This window comes from Mytilus californianus, unplaced genomic scaffold (assembly GCF_021869535.1).
Source record: "Mytilus californianus isolate M0D057914Y unplaced genomic scaffold, xbMytCali1.0.p SCAF_6, whole genome shotgun sequence".
Classification (NCBI taxonomy): domain Eukaryota; kingdom Metazoa; phylum Mollusca; class Bivalvia; order Mytilida; family Mytilidae; genus Mytilus; species Mytilus californianus.
The window spans coordinates 109,155,757-109,176,051 of record NW_026262712.1 but is presented as its reverse complement, the minus strand read 5'-3'; the positions used below and the strand labels follow the sequence as shown (position 1 = coordinate 109,176,051).

Here is a 20,295-nt window from a genome sequence, read left to right as displayed (position 1 = left end):
TAAAGTACAGAAAATAAATAGATTATATCATTGATATAATGTAGATTTCTTAATATATAAAAACTCATCACAAGATGTATCACGCTCATAATTAATTACGCCAGACGCGAATTCGTCTACGCAAGTCTCATTAGTGGCACATACGGTCAAGTGATATAAAAATACGATGATTTGATATGATAGCGACAACTCTCCACCAGAAACCAAATGACACAGAAGTTAACAACTGTAGGTTAAACATGCTAAGGCTCAAGATTGAACAAAGGGTAAAATGTCAATACTGTCTATAATTTTGAAATCCGTTATAGAGCGAGATCTGACAGAGCTAAAATTTCAGAATGACAAAATTTAGCAACTGCCCAGTTTGACTAAAACTGTATCTGTTGTATCCTTTATGTCAAGTTCGATGGAATAGATGCAGTCAACATAGTCCATACTAATATTTCGAAACTTTATAATAAGTTTATCAGCTTCATAAAGCATGTCAAATCTTAAAATCACTGTATAAGTAACATGTCATGAGAAAATGTTTTCGGTTTCAACTTCGTTTGAATTACAGAATTGGTAAAGTCTGTCTTTTTAAAAAACAATAAACGAGAAACAGACATCGCCGACAGCAACTAGCAATAAGTACTGAATTTCATGTTCCTTAAGAGAGTAGATATAAGAAGATGTGGTATGAGTGCCAATGAGACAATTTTCCATCCAAGTCAAAATTTATAAAAGTAAACCATTATAGGTCAAAGTACGGCATGTAAAGAAAGTAATAGAATGTTATATTGTGTGTGATCACTCTTACCTTCCCTACCATGTAAATGTGATGTAGTAAAAACAAACATAAGAACCAATTGTCAAACGACTTACAAAAAGATAAAAGATGTCAGCTGGAAATGCAGTTGTTAATTTATTTGAACAAACGGTGCATGTCTGACACTCAACTTCGATTTAAATGTATTATCATGTTATTGAAAGTATGAAGGCCGATACACACAACAATTTATGTACATATAAACGTAATTTCTAATAGATGTATTGCTTTTGAATTAAAGATTATTGTTAGCATTCTCTTCTATTTAAGCATGTTGTGGTGTTGAAAGAGGAAACTACTGCTTATAACGGATTGTATACAGATAGTATATACATATATCATATAACCAATTAGTACTATAATCCAATATATACTAACATCCTGCCTTCAAGTACTTATGACTTTTGACTGTGGCGCTTAAAAAGGACTTTTGTGGTCATTATTTGAATGGAAACTTGCAAAATCCATTTAAGAATATGAGGAATATAATTTTGCAATTAATGTTATCATTTTTATTGTTGGAAACTTTGCAAGGTAAGAAAATCTGAGTGTATCTTTGTATAGATGGTCATTGTTTAATATACATGTATTTTTTTTTTCGTGCTTTGCATTTCATTTTTCTTTTGCAAAAAAAAGTATTAGAAAGAAATACTAAACTCCAAGGTAAATTTAAAAAAGGGGAAGATTATAAAACCTTACAAAACCAAACGCTCGGATATATCGACAAACCACGGAACGAATGGAAACAACTATCATATTCCTGACTTGGTGCAGGTATTTTGAAAATGGTAGGTTACACCTATCAAAACACCAAGCAGACCATCATATTTTTTTTTGTCGCCTAAACACGCTTATATGAAAATCCAAATAACACGTTATGTTTGAATCGCTTTCAAGATTATAGAGATAAAGAAACCTTCACTAAATTATTAAAGACCTCTGAAGTGACCATGCTGGACAAACACCCTGCGTAAGAAAATAAGAGTGTAGAACAAATGGTTAAGTCACCTTTACACGAAAGAAATAGTAGGTTTTTGAAATATTATGCATGTAAATAAGTCATGTTCATATTTTTCAGAATTGAATTGTGATTAATATTATAAGACATTATTCCTCGTCTATTTGGAATCATTTATGTAAATTAAAAGATTTTCACTAAATTAAATTCATAGAGATTCTAGTCGGAAGTGAGAAACGCCCATGAGATGGTGGATTATAATGTATTTTTAATTTTTCATAATTTATAGTTTTTTTTAAGAAAATAGAGTGTGCGCATGTATATTTTACCGTACATTTCTTTTCAAAGTATTTATAAATATTGCTTAATAAGTATCTTTTCTGCATAAGCGGCATATAGGTATCTTGTCGTTTACAAGACTTAAATTCTGAGGTGCACTTGTCTTTTTAAATAATCTGAATGCATTGTTACTGGTTGTGATCATGTAACATGAAAACTCCGGAAACAGAATAAGACTATAGATATACTGATTATTAGTTGAGACATACAGTGCCTTTCACCTCATACTTGACATTCAGCTTCCATATGTACATGCATTATTATGTTTACTGGAAGTTACAATTAACTATATAATGAAATGAATATAAAAATATATAGAAACACCAAAAAACAAAAACAAACACAAAAGACATCAAATGGGCATCAAAACATGCAAATGAACAATCAAACACGTTACAATTAACATTATTCGACTTGTAAAGAATATTTCGCTGTATTCCACGTTGACGTTTTACCCATAGTGTGCGGTTTAAATATAAGCTATAAACATGACTGACTGACTGACTATCGGAAGCATATTTTATTGAACTGATGAATTGAAATATTTCTAACAAACGTAATATTATATCTTTACAAACTTTCTGTTTTAAATCAAAATCGTTCCTCTGAATTTGTTTCTCGCGATGGCATTTTTTTTATAAAAGCTTCCAAGCTTTACTTACAAGTGTCACAGCTCCATATATGTTCTTTGGGGTTCTTACAAAATTATAGCTAATTTCTAAACATACCATTAAATTGTGAACTCTTATCCCAAACATTAATAAATAGGACATTATGAACTTAAACCAAAATTGAGTTAGACGTAAAGCTAAATATTGTCTTTTTGATACAATTTAATTCATTTTGGTTAGAGATGTTGAACGATGAAAATTCATACACAATCATGTAAATAGTGCCATTTTGTATCAAAACACCTTCAAACGCGACATATAGCGCTGAATGACATTTTGATGTCAATCTGTTGAAAAGAAAACATTTCAGCATATAGTATAGACTTTTCAATTTACAGTAGGATTTGACAACGTTTAGATTTCTAATTATTTTGACCGTGTTTGTAAAACAAATACATGGGAAATCGTCAGTTACAAGAAAGAAAAGCTGTTTTCTTTTGAATTTTGTTAACACTTATGCACAAGGCAAACGGTTATGGATATACCAGACTTGAATATGATGTACCTTATAGAAGACTTAATGATATGGTTATGCACATAAACAGGGACCTATAATAATGAACGAACTACATTATCAGTTTTTGTCTTACGTCATACCTTTTTTTGTTTCTCAATCCATTAAAAGTTAAACATCAAGTATAATTTTAGATAAATAGATATACATATAAATATTTTTTTGCTTACATAAGTGAAACGCGTACAAAACAGCATATATATATATATATATATAAAGATATAAATACAACAAATTTAAGCTATTGAGAATTATATTTTGTGGATTATAAGCATGCGTCGGTGTATTTGATGTAAGCACTTGAGTCACTTCAAGTATCTCAAATGGTAACAAGTTTAAGAAGCTACATATTATATGACCGTATAAGCCTCCTAACAATGTATTATACTAGAAGTACTTAAAATGTACTATATAATTACAAGAGTGTTTAAATTACTAGTTAAGAAAACTTTATTTCCTAACATTAACTATTTGTATAGATTTATAGTACTTGGATTGGTTTGTATCTTGCATCTTGAATTTCCCCAACACCGAGGTTGTAAAATAAAATCTTTCTTATTTTCCGGCTTTGCTGTGTTTGGCATATAACCTTTAGAGACGTTGATTGTCGAAATGCGCGTCTGGTGCAGAAAATTGGTACCGTTTATGTTATTACTTTGAAATCAAGGAACTAAATAAGGTTGCAGCTACATAATGATTTGATTTCTTGAGCGCATGATGCATTTTCGCGTGTCATTGGATACAAAAAGTAAGAACGGTATTGATGCATTGATTTTTTATCCAGGACGAAGAGCATTTTCTATAATACACTGCTATTACCAGACTTATTCCTGTCATGTAATCTCGTCATTTTAATGTTATATTTAACATTGCCATAAAAGCGGGAGGTTTGGCTAGCCACAAAACCAGGTTCAACCCACCATTTTTTCTTAAAATGTCCTGTACCAAGTCAGGAAAATGGCCATTGTTATATTATAGCTCGTTTCTGTGTGTGTTGCATTTTAGTGTTGTGTTTCTGTTGTGTCGTTGTTCTCCTCTTATATTTGATGTGTTTCCCTCAGTTTTAGTTTGTATCCGGATTTGGTTTTTTTTCTCAATCGATTTACGAATTTCGAATAGCGGTATGCTACTGTTGCCTTTATTTATCCTGATCCTCGTTTAGCTTAATATATAAATAAGAAGATGTAGTATGAGTGCCAATAAGACAACTCTACATCCAAGTCACAATGTATAAAAAGTAAACAATTATAGGTCAAAGTACGGCCTTCAACATGGAGCCTTGGCTATAAAGGGCCCCAAAATGACTTGTGTAAAACAATTCAAACAGGAAAACCAACGGTCTAATCAATATAAAAAACGAGAAACACTTATGAACCACACCAAAAAACGACAACCGCTGAACAACAGGCTCCTGACTTAGGACAGGTGCATACAAATGCAGCGGGTTTAAACGTTTTTACAAGCGCCAACCTTCAGCCTAACATGAAACAGTGGTGTAACATTACAACATAAAACGACACACTTGTACGAATTGCAGGGACATAAGTTGTTTACTCTTCGCTGTTGGTGATCGTCTTCTCTTTGAGACCTCAGGCAAATGTCTATTCTCTGAATAAACGGATATGTATTGCATCCATCGTCCTGGTAGTAATTTATGTGCTGTTCATGGCATTCCTCTTAAATCTTTCAGATTTCGTGCAATTTTACTATCTTGAGTTTACTTTTCAATTAACTGGATATTGATTGTAATGTTTTTGTTTTCCTGAATATCAAGTTGTTGCAAAATATCATGTAAGATGAGGGATGGACAGAAAGTCAAATATTTTTCTCTATTGCACTCTGTTAGTAGATCTCCCGATATTTTTAATTTAAGAGCGTCACATATATTAAAGGGATTTTTTCATCTTTTAAACATTCATACACACTAGTTAACCTTTGCTTGATATATGTGGGATGGGATTTGTATATTGTCTTTTTCATATTTTCACTCATCAATTTTACAGTAATATTAATTTTCGGGTAAACGTTATGTTCCAGGTATAACCTACTACCGGCTAATAGATATCTATGCAAACTCTCCCTTGTATTTGTCAGTCGTCATTGACATATGTTGCATCTGTTTTTTCATTACATATGTAAACCAATTTAAACTACTTTCTGGATATTTGGACCTCAATTTTCTTTTAGAGTCCTAGTTTTCAAATATAGCATACTAGCTAGTGGCCGGAAATCTATTTCATAACATGTGACATCGACTAAAATATAAAGTCCTATCAATGTTTTGCATCTGTTCTAGTATTTCAAAATAAAGTTTTATGAATTTCGTTTACTATATTAATTAGTCTTGATACTTCTGCATTACCATTACCTGGCAACAGATAAAATTGTAATAAATTGCAAAAACAAAATAATAAAAGCGTTTTCCAGTCAAATCCAAAATTTCAGACCAGTCCAGTCCAAGAGTCAAATCCAAGATTCCAAACCAGTCCAGTGAAGGTTTGATACTTTGTCCCATTGGCTGTCCGTTTAGTCAGCTACGCTACCAGGGTTGACAGTTCTTTTACCATTTTTTGCAGCACTTTTTGCACCCCATTCTTCCCGTACAATATGTGCACAAATCTAAATAATTTCATTCCTGCACCAACCATACAATTGTTTTTATACTTCATCAAATTCAAGAATATTGAAAAAAAAAATAAAAAAATATGTTGGTATACGTCAATGAAACAGCAACCCAACGACATAAATAGCCAAAAGGCATTTAAAGATCAATAAACGAATGTTTATGCGTTATACACCAAACTCTCAAGAATAGATTTGAATGAATATAACAGACCACTAAAGATCCAACATCAACACATACTTCCCTAAATGAACAAACATAAAGACATTACTAAAGACAACATATTTGTCTTCATAGCTATTACAATGTATAAATATGTTGTCACAAAATGTAACAGTATGCTTTGGTTTGTCCTATTGGACTGTAAGTATTTACCTTTGACCAATCGCCTTTTATAAATATTTATATTTCTTCGTTTACAGTTTTCGGCCAAAAAACAAAATGTGCACCCTTAGATAGTCCGGCACATGGTCGAGTAAGACTACGAGCAAGAGGTAGAATTGCAAAGTTTAGATGCAATCGTAAATTCACGTTATTTGGAAAAAAAATGATCATCTGTTCAGGCGACAAATGGAGTTATCCACCACCTATTTGTATACGTGAGTATGTTTTATATGTCCCATACTAATCTGTTCAGGCGACAAATGGAGTTATCCACAACTATTTGTATACGTGAGTATGTTTTATATGTCCCATACTAATCTGTTCAGGCGACAAATGGAGTTTTCCACCACCTATTTGTATACGTGAGTATGTTTTATATGTCCCATACTAATCTGTTCAGGCGACAAATGGAGTTTTCCTCCACCTATTTGTATACGTGAGTATGTTTTATGTGTCCAATACTAATCTGTTCAGGTGACAAATGGAGTTTTCCACCACCTATTTGTATACGCGAGTATGTTTTATATGTCCCAAACTATCCAAGATCTTTCCCGAACACTCTTTGGTAGCTTTCAGGCAGCAACAATAGTCTGTGGAATCTGTTTGTGCAGACTAAAGTGTCTAAACCCAGTATTGCTTCTTGCGAGCGCCCTTTGTGTGTTGACAAAAGATGTAAATGATAAGCATAGCTGTATAATCCCCAATATCCATCAGCAATGCAATCGAGACAAACTGCAAACTATTTTGAAATGTATCCTACAGAAGTGTGAATTCCTTGTATATTTTGTCTTGCTGATAATTTTTGCTGTTTGCAGTTTTTCTCTATCTGTTGTTGTTTTTAAAGTAATTATAATAGCCAAAAAAGCAACAATTGCTCAATTGTTTCACAGTTGATAATAAAAAGTTTCTTCTGTCCAATTTACATGAGGTTATATGCAAACTCAATTACTGTATTCAAGTTGTACACAGAGTTGTTAACTGATATGTTTGTGTATAAAATAAAATAGTTAATTGTTTCAAGTGACTATAACACAAATACACATACACAGTTGAATATCACAAAAAAATATGGGGATGGAAAATGATTTTTGCTTAATTTTACTTTAAACATTAAAAGTTAATATCCTGTCTCATGAAATTCCGTACAAATTTGTATGACTTTATCAACAGATCTAACCAACTGTTTGAAAAATCCGACAATTACAAAATATACGCCCGCTATGTCTTGCCCTTACGAATATTGTCATGGGCAAGACAAAAATCAAATCAGGCCGACACAAATGTCCTATAACCAAAACACATACACTATGTAAGAATAAATACAAAATTAATTCATCATAGATAGATACCAGGATTAAAATGTTGTACGCCAATGAATGAAAGACCTCTGTTTACATAAATAATCATCCCTGAAGCAGACAAAATATCATAAATTTAACAATTATTACCAGAAAACTACTTATTTTCAGGAAAAGGTTGTGATAAAATTCAATCTTCAGGAAATCTTACAGTAACTGAAGAAAAAGGTGGCGCTGTATTAGAATTCAAATGTGCTCCACCACTCAAATTAACAGGAGAGAAAATGATCACGTGCGATGGGAAAACTTGGAGTGCCGAAGTCCCTTCATGTGAATGTAAGTATATTTTTGTGCTCATCATATTTCATTTTTTAATTAAAAGTTGTTTTTGCAAAACAAAACTAGAGAACCTTGTAATAATCAAAATGATAAAAGCTAAAGCTTAGCAACAGCTGGATATATGATAGATGTATTTGTGGCAAAACGTTCTTTCAACTCCTAAGGTAAAAACGAGTACAAGAGACCGTCGCTTAGCTGTTCCCCATCTTGATAGAAGCTGAAAAGTCTTCAACGACGAACTAAAATGTCAACAGCATACAACAACTGTTGACTATCAACGAAATTAAAAACCACAATACATAAAAGAAAGAATGATGAGGTTGCATAAACATATGAAACTCTATCATGAAAAAACTCTTTCTTTCTTTGTCGATTTCTTCTTATTTTCATATGAGTCGGAGTTCCTTTCAGACACTTGTCAAAAACAAGAAGATAAAAGAAGCCAGATCATTTAATTTCACATTCAGATATATTGATGATGTTCTTTCCATCTTCAATCCAAACTTTTCTGATTGGGTTCCAATAGTATATCCTCCAGAACTAGAAATTAAAGAAACAACAGACACGGCTTCCTCTGCCCAATTTTTAGATTTATACTCGAATTTGACATAAGTGGTCATCTCAATACCAGACTCTATGACAAATGAGACAACTTTAATTTTGAAATTATGAATTTTCCCCACCTCAGCAGCAATATACCAACTTCACCTGCGTATGGAATATACATTTCCCCAACTCATTCGGTATTCAAGAGCTTGCAGCTGCTTCTCAGATTTTATAAAGTGTCACCAGTGTCTGAGCAGAAAGTTGATCAACCAGGGTTATATCAAAGACCGTCTCGTCCTTTTTCTGAAAAAGATCATCGGAAGATACCAAGACCTTGTTGATAAGTATTTCGTATCAACTTCCCAAAAATACATGAAGTATATATTCTAGGTATTGACGTTGTTAACATCTTAACTAAGTGTTATAGTGTTCTTGTTATTTGTCTTTATATAATTTAAAGTTATTTGTTTCTATAGTGATTACGATTATAACATAATGTTGACTGCTGTACCCCAATTTTTGACATTTTTACCTAGGACGTCTGTCTGTTTTGTTCACACATTTTTGTCGATATAATGGAATTCTATGCGACTGTCATACAAGTGAGAGGTTTAGCTAGCTATAAAACCAGGTTTAGTCCACCATTTTCTACATAAGGAAACGCCTGTACCAAGTCAGGAATATAACAGTTGTTTTCCATTCGTTTGATATGTTTGAGCTTTTGATTTTGTCATTTGATAAAGGACTTTCCGTTTTGAATATTCTTTGGAGTTCGGCATTTTTGTTATTTTACTTTTTTACATATCTTACAAATCATATAATGTAAAAAACTATATGTTTACTATGTTGAAAAACCGTCAACAAGCATTTTTCGAATATTCAAATTTGATCTGTTTAGTTGTGAGTCCGAACGAAAAAAATGATCGAAAATGGTTCACTATTTTGCATGACACTGGTAGAATAAAGCATTCATATGTTATTTGTTTATGTCATCTTATGTAGTACTTCGCTTTTATTTTTTGTATACAGATGTAGAACCAGAAAATTATTGTGATTTTGAAGATGAAAATATTTGTGGCTGGCAACATGATAAACTAGCAAACTTTGACTGGAAATGGAATTCTGGTACTACACCTACTCGACGTACAGGTCCGAAAAATGACCATACCTTGGGGAAAGGTCAAAACGGTAGGAAAATGAACATAAAATAATGGGGTTTCCTTTTCTTTTTCGATGAAAATTTGAAAAAAAGGAATGTGTAACGGAATTATGATTCTATAGCTTACACAATGTGTCGATCTAAATGTGTCAAAGAATTATTTCCTTATGCGATAGTCGCAATTTAGTCACCAAATATACATATATCAAAATATAAAGTAATGTGTTATCTGAATTGATAATGGCTTCGTATGACAGATATGTGAATCGAATTTCTTGTTTATTTCAGGGCATTATATGTTTATGGAATCATCATCTCCTATAGAAACGAACGAAAAGGCAAGACTATTATCTCCGTACTTTCCCGCTACAACAGGTGGTCTATGTTTTGAGATATGGTATCATATGTGGGGAGTAGCAGGATACAACCGTAAGCATTGGTCAACAAATTAATATTACCATTTCATGGAAGCCTAGCTGTTTCAAATTGAACAAGTTTTTCATAGTTTGCTATACGTCATGGGTTTTATTGATACCACGTGTTCTTATTGATACATATATCAGTTTAGGTAAGAAGTCACAATTTCTATACTTCCTTATAAAAATCTGTATCACAGATGTACACGTATATGTTCCAGTTGTCATAACCACAATCCCATGCTCTTGCCCTCGGTTGTAACATCACTGAACGAGACTTATCACATAGAGTGTACTTACCACGAGTAACACGACGGTTGCCACTAGGGTTATAAGATCTGCTCATCCCATCCGGAGCACCTGTTATCACCCTTAGTTTTTGTTAGGGTTTGTTGTGCTCGTTCTTTAGCTTTCTAAGTAGTGTTTCTTACACTTGTTTGTCTTTTCGTTGTCTTTCGTTTTTTTGCAATGGCGCTGTCAGTTTATCTCGACTTGTGAGTTTTGGGTGTGCCTTTGGTATCTTCCGCCTCTTTTTTTATGACAATACCGATTTTGAAAGAGAACTGAAGACCTTGGCTTAAAAGCAATGAAATTGATATAAGAGTGCAAATGTTCGTATAAAATATTCAAAGGATTTATAAAAACTAATTTTGTACTAATGGTGCGATTTCAAATCTATGGCATGAAAATGGGTAATATCTAAAAAAAGAAAAAAAAAAAAAAGAACAAAGACTGTAAATAAAAATAAACTGAATTGTTTATGCATGTTATTTATGCGAATGACCCAAAAGATAACCTTCTGTGCAAAATTTTTGAAATGTTTATCAGGAAATTTCTTTTACCTTACCATCAGATATTCATAAAAGAAAGCAAGACAATCTTTTTTTTCTAAATAGAAGTTGGAAGATTGGCAATATATATTGAAGAAATAGGACAAACGGATACGCTATCTCAAAAAGCAGAGTTCGACGTTTCAGGGAATCAAGGTGACGAATGGATAAAAGGACAATTTCCAGTCGGAGAACAAAAAACGTCTTTCAGGGTAACTATTCTTGTGAAAATCAAATAACTTAAGTGTTTCGGAGTCACAAAATTTACAGTTTTCATTTACAGGCAATTAAAATTGAAAATAAACTTATCTTTATATATTCTCTCATTACAAACAGGCGATCAGGACATATCAACTGAAATAAAATTCTAAAGTATTTGCTTCAGGAATTCATTAGGGTATATCCTATTGTTTTCCGGAAAGTTATTTTTAGAAATTTCCTCAGAACGATGCAGTATATGTGAACATTGATTTTTTAAATGTTCATTGAAATTTAGTAAATTTGCTGATGCATAATTTTGCACGGAAGACTCCACATGTAGTTCATTGTTTCTTATTATTTAAGATTACCAAATAGATAAAAATTTGTGTTACGCCCCTCTTAATAAACAATTAGAATATCTTCAAGACTAGAATAGAGAAAACACCTATAGATCTCCATTTCTAGTTTATTCGCCATTAAAGAAAATGAATTGTTTTCCTGGTACTCGAGATAACGTTCTTCTTTAAAACATTATGAGTCACACAGCATGCAGCATAACCCTTGGTTTCTTTATAAATTTTTTATTTATTATTTTAAAATTCAATTTTGGTTAAAAGTTTTTAAAAAAATCGGATATATATCCACCGAGAAGTCAGTGTTTCGTTTTGACCATTATTTATTAAATACTTTTCACTTAAATAGTCAACTTATAAATTTTTTATTTAACGAAACCTAGCGTTACATCCCGAACGTATCATTTTACACACTATATATTCAATGCTTCGGTACTCGCATGGCTCAAAGCATACCTTCCAGAAATTCTCAGTTGACATATTTAGAAACTGTTAAGAAACTAAGGTTCTGACTCCCTACGGCAAAGATGAGCACATGTGGATTTGGCTATTCTTTTTGGGGACCCTTTTGGTCATTTAGCTGCTCAAGTATTCAAGTATTTACTCAAACTGGAATTTCATTTTATATTGTTGGTTTGAATATAACTGATGAAGGTAGATTCAGAAAAGTGAACAATGAAAACAACCTTATTTTTTTTAAAATATTTACAACGGACAATTAAAGAAAGGTTTGTTATAAATCAGATCAGCACCGAAATACCGACTACTGAGCTGATGATATCTTTGGAGACGTGAAGTCATTCAAATGTAAGAGCAATAAGCTAACTAATGACAGTGTGCTTTTTATATCCAAATATGTGAAGGGGTTAGAAACATACTGACAACTGATAAACAAAATTTGTACAACTCATAAATGGAACCCAATTTGTACAACTCATGTTTGGAACAAACTTTGAACACCATATATAACACTCATTGTATTTATGTACATATTTATCAATTTTGTTAACTATTGCTATGAACTTTCCTGATGAAAATCAATAAACAAAATACTCAGCAGAACACATCGTAAACTATAGGTTGTGCTTTGATATATTGATACCGGGTTGGTACCAAGCTTCATGTTCCCATGGGCATCATACACACAAAAAATTGAAACAACACTATATAAATTTCATGCGTCAGAAGCGCTTTTCTGGATTTATCTTCATCTGGAACATCCAAAATCGAATATTTGAAAGCCTAGGGTGTTTCAGAACCGAACCAGTTGAAGAGATATGTCCAAAAAGGGCCCTTCTTCTCCATCTTACATGTAGGTCAAATTTGCAAAGATATAGTTAGATAAGTACCTTTGGATAATTTACAACTGCGATGGCATAGTCAGTGACTTATGAGATTGATTGTTCCTTTGGTATCTTTAGCCTCTCGTTTTCCAGTTTTCGTATATGTTAATTACTTTCCTGTTTTCTGTACAATTCATGTAAATGCATGTTTCATCAGATACTACAGAAATTTTGTATTTTCAGTTCATAATTGAAGGTACGAAGCTAAAAAGTTACTTGAGTGATATTTCTGTAGATGATCCTAAACTGTACAACTGTTCAGATGGTAAGTTTTTTCTATTGAACCGAGCCACTTACTTACGATCATTGCATAAGAAATAATAATTTATTAGATATACTGACAACATATCAATCATTTAAAAAAACAAACAAGTTTCACAGTATCTATGTTTGGTGTATCACTCCTTCATGAAGCAAAACTATGAAATATGCTGTAAGGAAGAAACATTTTACACAATGTACACGCACAAATTGATATGGGCATTAAATTTTGCTTTCTCAGTTCTCCATCCAGGTTATGACGGGTATAAATACCAAACAGCTAAACTTGCTCAAAACATCAATAAATACAATGCAATAAAACCATCATCATATGTTACTTATGTTTTCCTGTCAACAGTAAATAAAATACTATACACTAAACATAAATTAAGCGCCACGAACCACATCAAAAACAGAATGATTTCGGAGGCGTCAGAAGGGTCATCAACTTCTGTTTCTCTAGTGGCATTATTCAATAGCGCATTGGTCTCAAGTGTAACCCTTAGAAATTAGCCAAACTTTATCACCGATGAATATGAATTATCTAAATTACCAATATACATGAGCTAATGTTAAAGGCTTAAAATGATAAGTTTGTTATCCAGGATAAGGGATATTCCCATACTGTTACTGGAAAAGGAAACACAGACACTATAAAATGAAATGTAAAAAAGCATAACACAGAAAACACGAAGAACCTATTCTAAGAAATAGAGGTATATAAGGGTGCACCAGAAGGCTTAAAACAGTTCCTGTTAAACTAGTGGCATACGTCGTATTGTTTTTGACACATTAAATTCTGTTGATACGTTGCATTTGGTAAAAGTTGTAAAAAAGGACACGATTCAAACTTAAAAAAAATATTTTATAATGTAGATTATGAGGATACTATAATAAGTACTCAAGAAACAACTGCAGCTGAGACCACTGAGGCAGTTGTACAAACCACAGCTCCGATAATCTTAACGAAGCATCAAGATAGGGTGACAACTCAACCAGTAACAACCACACAAGAGCTAATAGATTTGTCTACAAATGTTTTTTCTAGTAGTTCCGCTGTAAAGAGTACTGCGAGTTCAACCGAACTCAAAACAAAAGCAATTAAAGTATCACATGTAACTACCACAACAATGCTACCAACGACTTCCAAAGTGGCAGAAATAACTTTAATAAGTCATATAACTACTTCACCAGTTGAACAATCAACAATTGGTATTACTTCTGAGTCGATGACGTCCAAAGAAGTAATAACAAAGCCACGTACGCCAATGAAGAAAACAACAATCAAGCCAACAAGGCCAACCACAAGGGAAACTACCGTATCTTCGACATCGGCTCCTTCGACAAAAGAAACTACAACTACTATTACAAGTTCGAAAAGTAAAAGAAAAATAACTTCAAAACCTACAACAATTACTACTTCAACAACACGGAAACCCGAAACTTCTTATGTAGTAACTACGACAAGACCTACAACAACGACAACGAAACCAATACCAACAACAACTAAAAATCTCAAACCAACAAATAAAAAGACTACACCAACAACAGTAAAAACACCAACTACAGCTACTTTGTCAACTGTGACAACGAAACAAACGACGAATGTTCCTGTTTTGAAAACGTCGAAACACGTATTAATACCATCAAAAAGTGTTTCAACTGAGTTAACTACACAGGAAGTGTTATATTCTAACAAGAAATCAGATATTTATACTAAAAATACTACAGCCTCGTCAGTATCAAATTTGACTACAACACAAAGTTCAATAGAAATAGTCGAACCAGCTAATAGGTCAGACAATACTCCTATAAAACCTCTTATGATTGGTATAGGAGTAGGAATAGCAATTGGATTAATAATAGTGATCGGAGTAATTTATACGTATCTTAAAAAACGACGAAAAGATGATGTTTTCGAAGATGAAATGGAACCTATAGCTAAAAATGCTGTTTATGACTAAATCGAAATGCAATTGTGGTGAAGATAACGGTATTAGCTTTTGTTTTGCAATACCAAAACTTGATTCACAAAACGGTGACAATTTCTTTACTCTGCTGTGCCAGATACTGTGCTTTTCGGATACAAAAGCTGTTACCAATGAGCAGATTAAATCCCCTAACTTATAGTCTTTAGTGTGCTTGACAAATTTTATACTAGAGTCGTGCGCACCAGAATCACCGTCATACATGTATTGATAGCCCCGAATATGTAGACTGATAGTCTAACAGTCTTATAATCACCTAAAGGTCAGTAGTTTGGCATTGACCTCATCAATTTTAAACATGCGTTTTAGTTGAGAATTATCTGGTTACGAAGAGGGATTTTAAAAGTCGTCTTTTGGGTCAAAATATAATTCAAGTCATGTTGAAGGATAACTAACCTTTTATATAAAGAAATAAGTAGAAACTTTGAAATGTAATGAGAAACCAAGGGAATCAAAACTGAACATTGTATATTGTGATAACTCCAAAGATTTCCTCGCTTTTTTAATTAACCCAAGATAACTATATATATTTTGAAAGTATTTCTAAAAAATTGAAGTAACTCATAAAAACATTTGTCCAGTTCATCTAATGACTTAAACTTTTTTTGAAAGGAAATATTACTTTGACAATTCAAAAAAGTTTGTGAATAATAACTTTCTCTGGTTCATTTAATTTTGATTATCTGCAATGTTTTCTTATTCCTGGTTCAAATTGACTCAAAATATTTAGTAACTGTGATCTTGACATTGGATGTATATAGCTTAAATCAATAGGGATTGATCTCCCTCCACTTATATTTTACAAGTTTGCATCCAATCAAAGTTGGTCAAAGGGTGATCAGTCAGAAACGCCCTTTCTGCACTTTTTCAGGTTCATTTTGTAAAAAAGTATAACAAAAAACAGAACTCCAAGGTTAATTAAAAAAGGGAAAGTCCATAAAAACTGACAAAATCAACCGTTATCAAACAACGGAACAAGTGCAAAAACAACTGTCATATTCCTGACTTAGTACAGGCATAAATAAGACCTAAGAGTATTGACCTCAGAATCATTAGGGGTCTTTACTCATTATGTGTGACCAAATATGCAATTTTAGTTCCAATCCCATGTAAGGTTATAGATTTATAATCCAGAAAATCCTTTCCTGTACAAACTCCTGTATTGTTTGTATCTTTAGACTTATCATATGTGACCATATATCCATATAAGTTGCTATTTGATATAATGTATTTGTATTTGATTTAGCAACCGCAAACCGATTTCCTCCATAAAATTTTGGTTTATTATTAGTAACACTTTGACCTTGACTTTTACATAGATGAGGCTCGAATTTAAAAAGTTAAACTGAAGAATTTTTTTATAAGTATATTTTTTTCTAATTATGAGATTTGTGATAAATAAATATATCAAACCTTTTTATTCAAAACATTTTTTTTCTTCAAAATAGTTAAAATATTGTTTGCATACAATTATTGTGAACTCTATTTTGGTCATTCTAAACGCTTAAAATACAGAAATCACTTATCGTTTTATTTAATAGACAATATTTTGCAATTAACCCTGCCTTTTGTACACATTGATTGTCTCTTATTTATATGAGTACACTGGAGATAATATAAAAACAAATATTTGACTTTAGCTTTTGTAGTTTGCATCAGTTATTAGACGTCCAATAGTTTAGCTTCAAGATTAAAATTTATATTCCAGAAACGTGTTACACTGAATTCTGTGAATTTATTAATACATATACCAACATGCATGTCCTTGTTTGAATTACTATGCATAAAACAGTTGACATTTATGTAACACAGGAATATTATATTCACTTTGACTATAGGCCAAAGTTAATGTAGTTTTTTCTTGGGTTAATAACAAACCACTACCATTTTGAAGGTCGTTGATTAATTTAATGTATTGCACATTGTGTTTGCCTTTGCTTATACGCTTAAGATAAGCTTTAATAAAGTCGATTTTCAGTTATTTTATTATGTGTCATGCATTTGAATGGCATATACATCATGTCAAAAAGCAGGTATCCATGTTGCAATAAAACATAAGAACTTAACCAGTCAGAAAAGTTTGCAGCAGGAGTGATAATAGTATAAGATAAAATCTCTGAAAAAATGAAGATACCAAAAGGAACCATAAAAATCATAACTCTAAGACAAACTGACACCACCATGGTAAAAGAAAGCAAACATCATTCTACAAATCACTATACACAGAATTAAAGACTCAGCAACATAGACCCCACCAAGAACGGTGGTGATTGCAGGCGCTTTGGAAGAGGAAGAAGACTCTCTTGAACCCCAAACTGCATATTAGTATTGAAGTATCAGAATTACCATTACTTGTTAAGGAAATGTCTAGTGCCAATACGGCACTCAACCTTCTTTGTTACTACAATATCGTGATATTCAATCAAGACTAATTTTGAGATTTTGTTGTCATAGAAATTTTTTCAAGAGAATTTCTATTTTTTTCGTGTTTTTACAAAATGTATATTAAGGAAAAACGATTTTGGTCCATGACCATTTAAATGGATTTGCACATATACATATCTTTCAAATGCTTTTCATGTGCCAGAGTTGTTGATAAGGTCAATTTTGAACTACCTGACCTCAGTAACAAGATAATGGTTCATATAGCAAACTCAAATAAAACAATTCCAGACTTTGTTTAAGGAATTATATCGATTCTTATAGGGAAATACTGGTATTTTTGTAGATCGAAGCGTATGAAAATACCTTACGAATGTTTGGCAGTTCCCGTTTCCTCCCCATGAATTATGCACATTACATTTTCATATTTGACAAATTTAAAAACTAAAAGTAGGGTAAATATATGATGTTTTAATAACAATATATAACTAAGTTTTATGTAAGCAGCTAAAATTATTTTTTTTAGAATATAAACTGTTATCACAGAGATATGTCTCGCCTTTTTGTAATTTTGATAATGCAAATGTTGAAATTAAAATAGCAATACTTTAACATGCAAGTTATGCAAATATTCAAAGTCGATGAACCATGACTGAAGGTACATGGCTAAACAATCTCCATGGAATGAGATGTGCCAATGCTAATACAACTGCATACCAAATACCATTGACTTATTATAAGTCGTTCCCTTTAAACAAACCTAAACACAAACATTAACTTGTAAACTATGTAAAGGTTTCAAAGTCAATGAACCATGATCAGGGGTGGCGCTATATAATCTCCATGGAAACGATAATTGCAAATGCCAATAAATTTGCATACCAAATATCATTGACTTAACATTAGCAGTTCATCTTAAACTGATCTAGTCACAAACTAATACATGTAAACTAAGCAAAAGTTTCAAAGTAAATAGACCATGACTGAGGGTGCGGGGCCAAATATTCTCCATTGAAATGAGATGTGCTAATGCTTATACAACTGAACACCAATTAACACTGGCCTACCACTAATGGTTCTCCTTGAACTGACCTAATCACAAACTAATACATATTAACTTAGCAAAGTTTTCAAAGTCTATAGACCATGACTAAGGGGGCGGAGCCAAATAATCTCCATGGAAATGAGATATGCCAATGCTTATACAACTGCATACCAAATATTATTGACCTACCACTAGTGGTTCCCCATAAACTGACCTAATCACAAACTAATACATGTAAACTATGAAAAGTTTCAAAGTCAATAGACCTAGACTGAGGGGGCGGGGCTAAATAATCTCCATGGTAATGAGAGGTGCCAAAGCTAATACAACCGCATACCAAATAGCATAGACCTAGCACTAGTGGTTCACCATGAACTAGACCTAATCACAAACTAATACATTGTTGACGCCGCCGACGCCGGAAACAGCATACCTATGTCTCGCTTTTTGATTCCGTCAAGGCGAGACAAAAAATGATAATAACGAGAATGTAAACAGTAATATTGTGCACGTGTTAAACATATTTTGTGCTAATAAAAAAATTGCTTTGTTTACAAAGCGAAATAAGGGCGTCATATTAGAATTTGGTTTTCCGTATGAACAACTCATAACAGGAGAAAGTAACATGTTGATGCCTGTATCCTTCAAAGATGCTCATCGAAACACTGCAACGTTGTAACAGGAGGGAATTTAAATTGAAACTTAAAAGATTAGGATAGAAGTTTTCATATCCAAGTCAAATATTTGTTAAAACTAATATTCATGATATTGACTGTATGTCCAATCATTCAAACCTACCAAATATCAAAGAAATCAATGACTGGATTTGGATTGTAAGAATATGTCATTACACTGCACTTGCTTCATACTAACAACCTTTCACTATCAATGGTCTAAACTTAACACAATGCGATTGGTTAAATAGATGTATTATGAAAAGAAAAAGATTTTTGAGCAGGCACAGTAATAAAAGGTAGAATTTTGACTACACAAAATAAATTCGACTTTAATAAATAATTGTTTACATACTAGAGAAGGTACCGCTATAGATGTGGGACCAACATCAATGATACAACAACTGAACGACAAACATACTCAAAATGTTCAACAAAATATAGTTGATGGCTTTCAAATGTTTAGGTTTGAGAGTTCCTGATAAAAGATAACTCCAGAAAAGCGTTATGATGCACGAAATTTACAAAGTGTTATTTTCAATCATGATACAACATATCATGTATAAAGAGAGCACTTGAGCTGAGCATGTAAATATGGTTAGATGCCCAATGGTGGAAGGAGAAGCAGCACTGTATATAAAGAGAGCACCTGTTCTACATATGGTTCCTCTACAAAGGGGGTTTAAAGATAAGTTAGATTAGATTAGATTAGACATGCTCTAAGCCGCGAATAACACAACAGAAACAATCCAAAATAATAACAAACAACATTTAGACACAAGATAACCACTGACAAGGTTAAATCATGTTTTACTGTTTTCACCACTAATAAATACATTAATTAAGTATATATTGATGTACTTTTCTTCATTGGGTTCATACAAACTCAAGATGAAATTGATAGCTTCTCCTCATAATATCGCATGATTCATAGTATGAAATTGTCATTTGCTAGTACAATGTTGTTTGAAAAGTATGCCTATTGACCTTGAAAAGTATGCCTATTGCCCTTGAAAGCATGTCTATTGACATTGAAAAGCAATAGATGCCATCATATTCTCTAATGAGATTGATAATGAGACTTAGTTTTATGGGAACCGGACACATATTTTAAACTAGATACCCAATGATGATTGTGTTTTTATTGTCCCAGTTGTTTCAAA

At 32.5% G+C, this 20,295-nt stretch overlaps 1 protein-coding gene across 1 annotated transcript; it reads left to right on the top strand.

Moving 5' to 3' along the window:
- Positions 1–1,187: 1,187 nt before the first annotated feature.
- On the top strand, positions 1,188–17,017 carry LOC127704262 (zonadhesin-like). Its single transcript, XM_052208248.1, has 8 exons — positions 1,188–1,342; positions 6,336–6,512; positions 7,767–7,931; positions 9,510–9,668; positions 9,928–10,068; positions 10,952–11,097; positions 12,966–13,047; positions 13,920–17,017. The coding sequence occupies exons 1-8, from the start codon at positions 1,285–1,287 to the stop codon at positions 15,005–15,007; spliced, it is 2,016 nt and encodes a 671-aa protein (XP_052064208.1). The 5' UTR covers positions 1,188–1,284; the 3' UTR covers positions 15,008–17,017.
- The last annotated feature ends 3,278 nt before the right edge of the window (positions 17,018–20,295 follow it).

Bases quoted from the DNA above. Each gene is read 5' to 3' on its own strand.
- LOC127704262 (XM_052208248.1), top strand. From the start codon at position 1,285: ATGAGGAATATAATTTTGCAATTAATGTTATCATTTTTATTGTTGGAA. The intron at 7,932-9,509 runs GTAAGTATATTT...TTTTGTATACAG, and splicing joins CGAAGTCCCTTCATGTGAAT to ATGTAGAACCAGAAAATTAT. The intron at 10,069-10,951 runs GTAAGCATTGGT...TTTTCTAAATAG, and splicing joins GGGAGTAGCAGGATACAACC to AAGTTGGAAGATTGGCAATA.